Source organism: Pungitius pungitius, chromosome 10 (assembly GCF_949316345.1).
Source record: "Pungitius pungitius chromosome 10, fPunPun2.1, whole genome shotgun sequence".
NCBI lineage: Eukaryota > Metazoa > Chordata > Actinopteri > Perciformes > Gasterosteidae > Pungitius > Pungitius pungitius.
The window spans coordinates 4,570,287-4,583,464 of record NC_084909.1 but is presented as its reverse complement, the minus strand read 5'-3'; the positions used below and the strand labels follow the sequence as shown (position 1 = coordinate 4,583,464).

Below are 13,178 nucleotides of genomic sequence, written 5' to 3'. Positions count from 1 at the left end.
AGTATTACATTTATGTGATAGAAACATTAAGAATCTTCAGAAGTAATAGTGGATTTTAAAGTAAAAATAAACAGACAATAAAGTAAAAATATGTCTTCATCTTGAAGGTAATGGCTAGAATTTGAATTTGGGGATTTATTTTTCTCAGCTGTTTTTAACTTAGCCCTCACATAAGAAATGAACATTATCGTACAAAGTGAACTGTATCCCTTAACGATCACCAAAGTAACCATCCGTGCTCGTTTCAGGTGTGCCCGACCGCCCCGAGGAGCTCGAGGTCACCAAGGTCACCAAGGACCTGATCGGCGTCACCTGGAAGGCACCAAAGTTCGACGGCGGCTCTGAGATCACGATGTACATCCTGGAGGCGCGTATGATCGGCAAAGACAAATTCACCAGAGTGACCAAAGAGAAGCTGATGGAGAGGAAGTACAACTATGACGGCCTAAGGGAAGGAGACAGCTACGAGCTCAGGGTCATTGCCGTCAATGAAGTCGGACCCAGCAAGCCGTCCTTCTCCACCAAACCCATCACCTGCAAGGACGAGCTGGGTGAGGACCAACGCTTTTCTCTGTTTCGTCTTTAGAGAGAGTCTTCGTTGTGAACTCCAAATTTGATTTTGTTCTCGCGTTCTCTTATCACAGAGCCGCCCACCATTGAGCTTGACTTCCGCGATAGGATCATCTTCCGCGTGGGTGAGAGTTGCCTGCTGCAGGGCCGCTACACCGGCAAACCTTCTCCTTCCATCACGTGGTACAGAGACGACGAGGAGCTAAAGGCCGACAAGCACGTCATGTTCAAGAACACGCTCACCACCATGTCGCTCGGCCTGATGAAGGCGGAGCGGCAACACAGCGGCAGATACGTGGTGGTGGTGGAGAACAGCACTGGATCCAGGAAGGGACTCTGCAACATTACGGTGGTTGGTACGTGGGAAAAGCTTGTATCTTCTGCAAAGAATCATGCAACTATAGAGGAGGATTCAGCAACCAAGTCTTTTAAGTAAATGGTGAATAGGTACCATCCAAGGAAAACAGTGTCATTAGCAAAACACAGTAATCAAATCCAATCTGTTTTATTTATAAAGTTTAAATCAACACAAAGGTTCCCAAAGTGCTGTGCAATAATAAACACAATGAAACATAATAAATAAAACATCTGTGCACATAAAATCAACAACCTACGTTGTGTTAGAAGCCAAAGAAAAGAGGTGCGTTTTACAAAGAGTTTTAAAATTAGACAGTGAGGAGGCCTGTCTGATGTGCAGCGGCAGTTCGTTCCATAGTTTTGGAGCTGCAACAGAAAATGCTCGGTCCTCTCTGAGCTTCAGGCGTTTTTGGAACCCTCAGGAGCAGCTGGTTAGCTAACCTGAGACAGGGGTGCAGAAGTTCAGAGAGGTACGGTGGGGCAAGACCATTTAGAGATTTAAAAGCAAATAAAAGAATTTTAAAATAAATTCTTGAATGCACGGGTAAACAGTAGATGTGTAGGTGAAGATCGAAGACGTCTGAAATACAAATATTGCCCGTTGTTTGCAGTTAACTTCTTTTTCACAATGTTTTCTTAATCCCTGCAGACCGGCCAACTCCTCCTGTTGGCCCAGTGGTGTTTGAGGAGGTGCACAGGGAGTACATGGTGGTCTCCTGGAAGCCTCCTCTGGACAGCGGCGGCATCGACGTCTCCAACTACATCATCGAGAAGAGAGACACCAACAGAGAAGCCTGGACCACGGTGACGTCTGCCTCCACCAAGACCATATGCAAGGTTGGTTCAGCTGGATTGGCCATGTAAATTCTTGAGGAGTCCAACAACGTGTACTTTAACCAAGGAAGGTTTTTCTGAAATTCAGAGATGCTTACATGTCATTTGTTCCTCTCAGATCCCAAAGCTAACGGAGGGCAAGGAGTACATCATCAGGATCTTAGCAGAGAACATGTACGGCATCAGTGACCCTCTGGAATCCGAGGAGATGAAAGCCAAAGATCTCTTCAGTAGGTTATGTTCATGTTTCACTTCTCCCCAATGCTTTTCAGGAGATTTAGTTATCGATTAAATTTAATTGGAATTGCAATTGAGTTTAATTTTATACTTAACTTTAAAAATCCCATTTCAACGAAATTATTATTATTATTTATTTTTTCAACTTAACTAACCCATAGCTTTAGATCACTAACCCATAGCATATATTTTTATCTTATTCCTGCACTATGTTGCACATATGTTGCTGCACAAACCGCCAAGTCAAATTCCTTGTATGTCTGACACATGATGGCAATACATGTTTCCTGATTCTTGATCCTGAAATTGGACTTTATTGATCTAATTCAACAATTTACTAATACATGAATCCAAAAAAGATAATGCTTTAAATGAACTGTACATTGTACAATGGGGCTAAAGCGAGCTCTGATAACTCTGTTTGACCCCTCTCAGGAGTTCCTGAGGCCCCTGAGATGCCAACAGTCAGGGAGGTTTACGCCACCAACGCTTTGGTTCTGTGGAACCGGCCTCGCGACGGCGGGAAGCCAATCATCAACTATGTCCTCGAGAAGAAGGAGCCCAAAGCAAAGAGGTGGTCCAGAGCCACAAGGGACCCGTTGTACCCGGTCACTCAGTACAGAGTCCAGGACCTGGTGGAGGGGTGCGAGTACGAGTTCCGGGTGATGGCTGAGAACGAGCTGGGAACCGGAGACCCCAGTGTTCCCTCCAAACCCATCCTCGCCAAAGACCCCATCGGTCTGTGTTTAGTCCTTTATTTGTAGCTTATAATCTATTTCATATTTAGAAACCAGCTTTTTGTATGTGCCTAAATATATTCATTTGGCATTTTCATTTAGTATTTATTATTATCTATAATTACGTGATGACCATATATCTTCATTAATAACTAAAACAGCATAAAAGAGACATATATTGATATTTACTGTTTTATATATTGTATAGAAGCTATCACCATATTTTAGTACTAAAAAAAATATAACGCTACATGAAAACCCACTCCTACTTTAAATTCAAGGTCTCTAATGTGTTCTCCTCGCAGTGCGCCCCAGCCCCCCAGTGACCCCTGAGGCCTACGATAAGACCAAGGACTCGGTCAGCCTGAAGTGGAAATCTCCACGCCACGACGGGAAGGGCCGTATCTTTGGCTACCTCGTTGAGTACCAGGCGGCTGGTGGCGTGGAGTGGATTCTGGCCAACGAGACCCCAGAGCAGTGCCCAGACCTCTACTACGTGGTGACGGGGCTGGCCGATGGACAGGAGTACAACTTTAGAATCTTTACCGTTAATGCTGCCGGAAAATCCGACCCTGCCTACGTGAAACAGACCATCAAAGTCCATGACAGACTGGGTAATGTTTCAACAAATTCATCTTTGTGTTTGGTTAATAATAATAATCAACATTCTTAGAAATGGTAAATGACACTTACCATAACTATTTGTAAATCATTTTTCTCCCTTTGCAGAGGAGCCAGAGTTGCTGCTGGACGCCAACATGGCCCGCGACCACCTGGCCATGCTGGGCACCGATATTACCCTGAGCGCCAGAATTAAGGGTGTGCCAACACCCACCATCAGTTGGAAGAAGAACGACGGTGACGTTCCTTCTCACATTACCGTTGCCGTCACCCCCACCGGTAGCAAGGTCTTCATCCCCAAGAGCATTCGGGCGGACTCAGGCAACTACACCATCACCGTGGAGAATGCTGCTGGAAAGAAATCAGCAACCGTTGCCGTACTTGTTCTGAGTGAGTGAAACAACACTTTTTTTTGTCCTGGATGAAAGAAAAGAATTCTTAGGTTATTTGAATTTGGAAAAACTTGAACTCTCTTTTGTTTCTACCAGACAAGCCATCTCCTCCCAGAGACCTGGTGATCTCCGAGGTGACCAGTGAGTCGGCCTACCTGACATGGAAGATTCCCGAGGACAACGGCGGTGCCGTGATCTCCCACTACGTTGTGCACAAGAAGGATGTGGCCGCCGAGCAGTGGGTTCCCGTCTCCCCAGCCAATAAGAAGCCGAGTCTGATGGCTATGTACTTGATGGAAGGAATCCAGTACTTGTTCAGGGTGGCTGCTGAGAACCAGTTTGGTAGAAGCGACTACACAGTAACCCGGACACCCATCAAGGCTCTGGATCCTCTCTGTGAGTAAAATTCAATGCAATGTTGTTAAATAAATTAACCATTTTGATGCTTCTCAATCACAATCCTTTCTCAAGAATCTGTCTGCAATTATAAATGGGTCCATAAATCTCTGGGAATAGTAATAATGACTAATAATGAATGGGTTTTTGAGATAGTTCTGTGCCCTCACATTTCCGAAAGTGTTTGTAAGTTGGCTAATATATATTTTTCAAATATCAGCAATCATTTGTTATACCCTGGACATGTTTCAGATCCTCCTGGCCCCCCCAAGAACCTCCACCACACTGATGCAGACAAGACAGAAGTGTGCCTGGCATGGGAGTTGCCTGACCGCAACGGTGGAAGTGAAATTACCGGCTTCATTGTTGAGCACCAGGAAGAGGGCCAGACCGACTGGGTCACATTCAAGACCGTCAGCAACAATCATGCCCACGTCACCACTCTGGTGGAGGGCAAGACTTACCGCTTCAGAGTCAAGGCTCAGAACGCCATCGGTGTGAGCAGTCCTGACACCAGTGTCCCCATCACCTGTCAAGAAAAGACATGTAGGAAACTCTATTGTTTGTTTGTCATTAGAAATGCTTTTTCTGCTCTCATGCACTAGCGTCAAAAATATCATAACAATGTTTTTGTTTTGTTCTCTTTCAGTGCCACCAACTATTGACGTTGATGTGAAGCTTATTGAGGGTCTTGTTGTAAAAGCCGGTACTGCTATTACGCTTCCAGCCAATGTGACAGGCATTCCCATACCCACAGCCAAATGGATGACTGATGGCAAGGAAATTACATCTGAGGGCCGCTATCACATTGAGACGGCTGGAACCTCTACCATCCTCAGCATCCCTGAGACCCAGAGAGGAGACACTGGGGAGTACATTCTCACTGTGGCCAATCCTTCAGGCAGCAAAACCGTTGCCCTGCATGTCACAGTGCTAGATCTTCCTGGTCCACCAATTGGACCCATCAATATCTCAGAGGTCACCCCTGATTACATGATGATCCAATGGAGAGCACCCAAGGATGACGGTGGCACACCCATCATCAGCTACGTGGTGGAAAAGAAGGATGTGAAGAAGTCATGGGAGCCCTGGTCTGTTGTTAGCTCCAGTGGAACCAGTACCAAGGCCAAAGTATCCAGGCTGGAGAAGGGCCGTGAGTACATTGTCCGTGTCCGTGCAGAAAACAAGATTGGCATTGGCGCAGGGCTCGAGAGTCCCCCCACTATTGCAAAGCACATGTTTAATCCTCCTGGTCCACCTGGCCTGCCAGAGTGCTCTGACATCACTGAGAATGCCGTGACAGTGGAATGGACCCTTCCTGACTATGATGGAGGCAGCCCCATCAGCGGATATGTAATTGAGCGCCGAGAAATGACAGGAAAGTGGATCCGTGTCAACAAAACTCCTGTGCTGGACCTCAGATACAGAGTCTCAGGCCTGTTTGAAGGAAACACCTATGAATTCAGGGTATTTGCTGAAAACGTTGCTGGTATCAGTGGTCCTTCTCCTACATCAAACCCTGTCAGGGCAACTCGTGCCATCACCAAACCTGGACCGCCTGGCAATCTGAAATTGAAAGACTGGAGCAAGTCCTATGCTGATATCTGCTGGACGAAGCCGGCAAGAGACGGAGGCAGTCCCATCCTGGGCTACGTCGTTGAGTTACAGAAGTCAGGATCTGCCCAGTGGGACAGAATCAACAAGGACCTTATCAAGATGTGTGCATATAGAGTCCCAGGCTTCATTGAAGGAATGGAGTACAGAATTCGCATCAGAGCAACTAACAAAGTTGGAGACAGTGAACCCAGGGAGCTGTCTGAGACCATCTTGGCAAAGGACATCCTGGTGCCCCCTGAGGTTGTTGTTGACGCATCCTGCCGTGATTCTCTGACTGTGAGAGCAGGTCAGATCATAAGTTTGATCACTAGGGTGAAAGGCAGACCAGACCCAGAGATTACATGGACCAAGGATGCCCGAGCATTATCCCGGGACAAGCGCACTGAGATGAATAACAACTACCCCCTGTGTGAACTGGTCATCACTGAGGCAGTCAGGTCAGACTATGGTAAATATGCTGTCAATGCCAAAAACAGCAGTGGACAGGCCCAAGCCACAATTATTGTCAATGTCCTGGACACACCAGGGCCTTGCCAAAACCTGAAAATGGCTTATGTGACCAAGAACTCCTGCATGTTTTCCTGGGAGAACCCTGAAGACAACGGAGGAACTGAGATCAACCAGTACATTATTGAGTTCCGTCAGCCCAGCCAGAGAGCATGGTCTGTGGTGTCCAACGATTGCACCAAGCGCTTAATTAAGGCCCCGCTAACCGAAGGCTGTGAGTACTTCTTCCGTGTCAGTGCGGAGAACAAGATCGGTGCTGGTCCTGTCACTGAGACCAAGACACCCGTGCTGGCAGTTGATCCGATTGAGAAGCCCGGTGAACCCATTGACTTCCAGATTTCTGAGATCGGCAAGACGTTTTGCTTCCTCAAGTGGAGGAAGCCTGACTATGATGGAGGTAGTCGCAACCTGGCTTATCATGTTGAGAAGAAACCAAAGGAGGCTGAGGAGTGGGAGAGGCTTCATAAGGGTGCTATCAAGGAAACATACTTCATGGCTGACCGTTGCATTGAAAACCAGATGTATCAATTCAGAGTTCAGACTAAGAATGAGGGCGGCGAGAGTAACTGGGTTACCACACCTGAAGTCCTGGTTAAGGAACAGCTTGTTGAGCCTGAAATCAAGATGAAGCTGGATGCAACACTCGTTGTCAAGGCAGGAGACTCCATTGCTATTGAGGCAACAGTGAAGGGCAAACCCCAGCCAGATGTCAAATGGACTAGAGATGAGAGCACAGCGGAGATAAGGAGGGGCCCCAGGCTTAAGATCGAAACTGGTGCGGACTTCTCCAAACTGCTTCTTACCAGCGCCAGGCGCACTGACAGTGGTAAATACATTGTTACTGCTTCAAACAGTGCAGGAACCAGATCTGCTCATGCAAACGTCAATGTACTGGATAGACCTTGTCCCATCAGGGACCTCAACGTGTCCGGGATCACCATCGACAGGTGCCATTTGGCATGGGAAGTCCCAGAGGATGATGGTGGCTGCGACATCTACAACTACATTATTGAGAAGTGTGAGACCAAGAGGGGAGTCTGGTCAGTCCACTCCAATGCCGTCATCACCAACAAAGCCAACGTCACCCGGCTCATTGAGGGCAACGAGTATATCTTCAGAGTTCGTGCTGAGAACAAGATGGGTCCTGGCCCTGCGGTGCAGAGTGAAGCCATCGTAGCTGGCACCCAGTTCAGTGTACCCGACGCTCCGCAGGCACCAGAGGTCACCAAGATTGCAAAGGTAGAGATGACTGTGCAGTGGTCAGAGCCCGAGAAAGACGGTGGAAAGCCAATCACAGGGTATCTTTTAGAAAAGAGGGAGGAGCATGCAGTTAGGTGGTCGCCCGTCAACAAGGATCCCATCCCTACAACTCGTTTCACGGTTACTGGCCTCCTACCTCTCCATGACTACCTTTACAGAGTCAAGGCTGTCAATGAAATTGGTATTGGAACCCCAAGTAAACCTTCAAGGGCCATCACTGCCAAGGACACAGTTGGTATGTAACCATTATTCATAGTCTTTACATGTTTGTGAACAATTGTAGCTTATGGGGCAATCCGCAAAAACCATGGCTCAGTCATCAAATCTTTGTCTTCTTACAGAGCCTCCTGCGCCACCTACTAACATGAAGGTCCTTGATAGCACCAAGTCAAGCATCACCCTGGGCTGGACCAAGCCAGTGTCAGATGGTGGAGCCCCCCTCATTGGCTATGTTGTGGAGATGAAGGCACAAGGGACTACCAAGAAAGGAGAAGACAGCTGGAAGAGGTGCAATGTTGCAGCTCAGCTGGTCTTGTGCGAGTTCACCGTCTCGAGTCTGGATGACCAGCTTGTGTACGAGTTTAGAGTATCGGCTCAGAACCAGGTGGGTATGAGCCTGCCCTGTGACCTGGATGGTGCTGTGATCCCCAGGGAGATTCTAGGTGAGCACTTTCTTACATTTGCATCGCAATTGTGATAACCAGTTCATATTCCAATCAATTCAATGTAAATCACTCTATTTTTTATAGCCCAAAATCAATCATTTTGGTTTATGATGACAGTAGTAGTAGTAATATGAATAATATAAATAATAATAGCAGCAGCAGGGCCATGGCAGGAGGCAGGACCACAATCTTAGTCCTAAATATGGTGTCTTAGCTGGTTCCATGATGAAATGGGGAAAGGATTGACGTAAATTTGTGATCTGTAATCGCAACATCAAACTGACGCCTCCACTCTTCCCTCCAATAGAGGCACCAGAGATTGACTTGGATGCCAATTTGAAGCAAGGCCTGACGGTAAGAGCTGGTTGTCCCATCAGACTGTGCGCCACCATCCGGGGCAGGCCGCCTCCAACAGTCACTTGGAGGAGGATGGGTATCGACAACGTGGTCAGGAAGGGAAAGGTCGACATCATTGACACCATGACTTTCCTGGTCATCCCCGACAGCACTCGCGACGACTCGGGCAAATACTGCCTGGCGCTTCGCAGTGCTGCTGGAGAGAAAGCTGTCTTTGTCAGCGTTAAGGTTCTTGGTCAGTCCTGGTCTTCTTTTGCTGGTCATGCATATATTAGTTCAATAATCCAAAAATATTATTAGGCTATGTAAGTGCTGAATCAGAATGCAATACAAATGTCATGATCTGTTCATCTTGACAGACACTCCTGGACCTGTAATGAATCTGGAAGCGACCGACATCAAGCAGACATCTGCTATGCTCTCCTGGAGTTCTCCGGATGTCGATGGTGGCAGCGAGGTCACTCACTACATTGTTGAGAAGCGCGAGATGGACCGCAAGACTTGGGCAACTGTTAAGGCCGAAGTAGAGAAGGATAAGATTCCCTTCAAAGTCAGCGGCCTCGTACCGGGCACCGAGTATTACTTCAGAGTCACAGCTGTCAACGAGTATGGTTCTGGGGTTCCTAAGGTGTCACCCACTTCCTACCTGGCGTCGGATCCTGTCAGTACGTATCATCTACTCGTCACACTATGTCCCACCAGAACTCACCCGACCCTCCTTCTTTTTCCATCCATCCATTGCTAGAACCACTTGAACACACCTGCCCGTTTACTTTTTCAGGCAAGCCAGATCCTTGTGAGAAAATTGAAGTTCTTGAGATCACCAAGAACAGTGCCACAGTCGGCTGGGTGAAACCTGCCAGAGATGGTGGTGCCAAGATTGATGGTTATGTCATTGAATATATCGACGTCAAACCTCCTCCAGAAACTCCAGCACCTGTGGAGGTTTGTCTTGTGTTCAAACTGATTTTATTTAGACTGCTGCAAATATTTGTTCATTTGACTTTAAATGATAGTATTTAAAATGTTTTTGCTAAAAAAAACGTCCTTTCCATTTTACAAATATAATCTTATAGAATTATATGAGGCTATTTTTGGTTTTACTCTTCAAATCTCAATTTCCACAGGTACCGGAGGGAGAAGAAGCTCCTCCACCACCTCCACCGCCTCCAGTGGAGGAGGAGGAAGATGAAGAACCTGAAAAAGAAGTATGGAACTCCTACACTACGGTGAAAGGTTTGACAATCAGTATCAGCGGCCTGAAGGAGGGCAAGAAGTACAAGTTCAGAGTGGCTGCTAAGAACATCATGGGCCAGAGCCAATTCACTGAGACAAGGCAACCAATTGAGATCAAGGAGCAGATGTGTAAGTTATTACTTACTTCAGATTGATAAAAGAAATTTCATTAAGAAATTTTTATCATGATTAGGATTCTGTGTATCATTCTTTCTTTTGTTGTTCAATTGATAAACCAAAAATCCAATAAAAAAACTAGCCACTGGCCGAAATTTGTGTTGAAATCTGATGTACAGGAATAGATTTGAATATGGTGACTAATTCCAAGCTGCTCTCAGCTTCCTTCAATAATATCTCGAAATGTCCATATCTGCAGTGGATCCAAAGATCGTCATGCCGGAGACGGTGAGCGCCAAAGCCGGAGCCAAACTCAGAGTGGAGGCGTTGGTTTCCGGAAAACCCACCCCGACTTGCAAGTGGATGCGTGGTGACGACATAGTGGTCCCGTCCAGCCGCCTCGCCGTGCACCAGTCAGGCAGCATGTGTGTTCTGATCATCAAAGGCGTGTCGAGGACCGACAGCGGAGAGTACAGCCTGGTGGCTGAGAACAGCTCCGCAAAGGTGATCGAGACCCTGAAAATGGTCATTAGAGGTGAGTGTTTCGAGATGAAATTACTGAAAAAAAGGACTCGATGGTGGGGATTCTTCATATTTAAATCCGACTTTTATATGTGTCAGACATCCCCGGCCCTCCCGAAGGCCCTGTGGTAGTCAGCGACATCGACTCAGATGCCTGCTCTCTGTCCTGGCACAAACCGCTGGAGGACGGCGGCAGCAAAATCACCAACTATGTGGTGGAGAAATGCGACGTGAGTCGAGGAGACTGGGTAACTGCAACCTCTTCTGGTCAGAAAACTAGCTGCAGACTTGGGAAGCTCATTCCCGGTAAAGAGTATGGATTCCGTATCCGTGCTGAAAACCGCTTTGGGTTGTCGGACCCTATTCAGTCCGACCGGATGGTCGCAAAGTTCCCCTTCGGTAAGTGATGTCACCATTAGAATATTTGATTAACTTCAGATATAAACATCTGGCTAAATATGACAGGTTTTATCATAATAATAATAATGGATTTCTTTTTCTCCCCAGATGTTCCTAGCGAGCCTCTCAACTGTCGTATAAACAAGACCAACAAGGACTGTATGTTTGTTGCCTGGGACAAGCCTGAGACAGACGGCGGCAGTCCCACCACCGGTTACTACATCGAGCGCAAGGAGAGGAACAGTCTGTTGTGGGTGAAGGCAAACGACACTGTTGTACGCACCACCGAGTACCCGTGTGCCGGCCTCATCGAGGGCCTGGAGTACACTTTCAGGGTGTCTGCCATTAACCGCGCCGGCCAGGGAAAACCGAGCAAGAAGACCGACTTTGTCACTGCTAGAACGCCTGTTGGTATGTTTGTCACTGAGACAACAACATAAAAAAAAAACAAGAAACACCCTTTGTTAGTCAGTTAATCCTGGTTCCTTAGTGTTGAACATTTGATTCTGTGTTTTGCAGACACTCCAGGTAAACCTGAGATCCTGGATGTAACCAAGAACTCAGTCACTCTGGTTTGGGCCCGTCCCAAGAATGACGGTGGGAGCAAGATCATTGGCTACTACGTTGAGGCCATGCGGGTCCCAGGAGACACCTGGATACGCTGCAACACCAGCAGCCAGAATGTCCCCAGAGAGGAGTACACAGTGACCGGACTGGAGAGAGACCTGCAGTACCAGTTCAGGGTCATCGCCAAAACCGCTGTTAATATCAGCAAACCCTCCGATCCCACAGACCCTGTGCTGGTCTGTGCTGAGAATGGTGAGAGGTTTTGATTTTACACTCCTGAGCGGGCTGATAAACCAATCACTGCCATGTCAACATTTCTGTTTGTTGAACTAACCCAAAAGGTCCCTCACTGATCCAGGTCTTAACACTTCTTCGTCTTGTCTTGTTAAACGCAGTTCCTCCGAGGGTGGAGCTCAACGCTAAGATGCAGAAAGGCATGAAGGTGAAGGCCGGATGCACCATCCTCCTAGAGGCTGAGGTATTCGGTAAGCCGATGCCCAAAGTGACGTGGAAGAGAGCTGACGACAGCCTGAAATCAGGTGAAGGCCAGATTCTCAAGCACGAAAGGAATCACTTTCAGCTGGAGATGACAGCAGTCACCAAGGATCACACAGGAACCTACACCATCTTGGCCGAGAACACTAGCGGCTCCAAGACCGCAGAAATCCAGGTCATTGTTCTGGGTAAGTACTTTCTATTATTTAAAGTCTATTAGCTGTATTCACGTCAATGCACGATGGAAACACATCATTAGCAGAGTGCTCAGTTGGGGATTTGTCATTGTTTTGTGTCTCCTTAGATGTGCCTGGCCCTCCTGCCACTGCCAAATGCTTCGAGGTGTTTGCTACAAGCATTAAGATGTCCTGGGAGGCTCCTCTGAAAGACGGTGGCGCTCCAATCAGCAACTACATTGTGGATAAGCGTGAAACGAGCAGGGCCAACTGGGCCCAGGTCTCCGCCAAGATCAAAGGCGATGTCTTTGAGATAAATGTGGAGAAGCTGATTGAGGGCCGCGAGTACCAGTTCAGAATCCGCGCAGAGAACGCTTGTGGAGTCGGAGACGCCCTAATCACCGGCCCTGTCATCGCCAAGAACCCATTCAGTGAGTCATTACCACCATTTTCTCTGCATGTTGCATTACAACATCAATTATAGCTGTTGGCGATTCAAACCCTGAGATGCAGATTTAATGTTGGACACACTGACTGTACTGTTCTGTACTGATTCCAGCATACAGACTTACAGATGGCTAAACAGATGGATAGAACTATGCATTAAAAGATGGAGTTTCTGAAATAAACAGAAACAAATTACAGAACCGAATATTTGGCAGCAGTTAACCTTTACAAAGCAGTAATACACTTAACAATCTGGCGCGCTAGCCAGATTAGCCACTTAGCTCAACGTTGGAGTATTATTTGAACGGCTATGTAACAGAACCAACACTCACAGTAACACCTACAGTTAACAAACTTATCAAATTTAGCAGGTAAGTACAGAGTTGAAGTAATGACTTACATTGTCAATGACGAATACTACTTACTATTACTACTGTCCGTGTTGCAGAGCATGTACTATTCGCACAAAGTTTAAAAAGCATGTGCTGTCAAAATAAGATTTCAAAATAAAAGTGTCAATATTATCTCTGTCAGTAAAGAAACATTAGAAATCAGTGCTGCAGTTTAAAGTGGGTCTCATTCTGTGATGTAAATTACTAACATCTGAACCAAACCAGCTTTCTGTCCACATCAAAAGTTTCTCATCACAATGAGTACAGACTTTGTGGC

At 46.9% G+C, this 13,178-nt stretch overlaps 1 protein-coding gene across 1 annotated transcript in view; it reads left to right on the top strand.

Annotated features, from left to right (window-relative positions):
* ttn.1 (titin, tandem duplicate 1) overlaps positions 1-13,178 on the top strand; it is a 147,589-nt gene that overhangs the window by 83,997 nt on the left and 50,414 nt on the right. Inside the window, exons 145-165 of the mRNA XM_062564885.1 lie at positions 249-551; positions 645-926; positions 1,577-1,764; positions 1,880-1,991; positions 2,434-2,736; positions 3,041-3,349; positions 3,465-3,746; positions 3,845-4,144; positions 4,397-4,690; positions 4,794-7,763; positions 7,870-8,190; positions 8,501-8,785; positions 8,910-9,215; positions 9,332-9,495; positions 9,678-9,915; positions 10,163-10,438; positions 10,525-10,824; positions 10,933-11,235; positions 11,344-11,643; positions 11,787-12,074; positions 12,191-12,493. Of these exons, the coding sequence (XP_062420869.1) occupies positions 249-551; positions 645-926; positions 1,577-1,764; positions 1,880-1,991; positions 2,434-2,736; positions 3,041-3,349; positions 3,465-3,746; positions 3,845-4,144; positions 4,397-4,690; positions 4,794-7,763; positions 7,870-8,190; positions 8,501-8,785; positions 8,910-9,215; positions 9,332-9,495; positions 9,678-9,915; positions 10,163-10,438; positions 10,525-10,824; positions 10,933-11,235; positions 11,344-11,643; positions 11,787-12,074; positions 12,191-12,493 (8,427 nt within the window). The remainder of the gene's footprint in view (positions 1-248; positions 552-644; positions 927-1,576; positions 1,765-1,879; positions 1,992-2,433; positions 2,737-3,040; positions 3,350-3,464; positions 3,747-3,844; positions 4,145-4,396; positions 4,691-4,793; positions 7,764-7,869; positions 8,191-8,500; positions 8,786-8,909; positions 9,216-9,331; positions 9,496-9,677; positions 9,916-10,162; positions 10,439-10,524; positions 10,825-10,932; positions 11,236-11,343; positions 11,644-11,786; positions 12,075-12,190; positions 12,494-13,178) is intronic.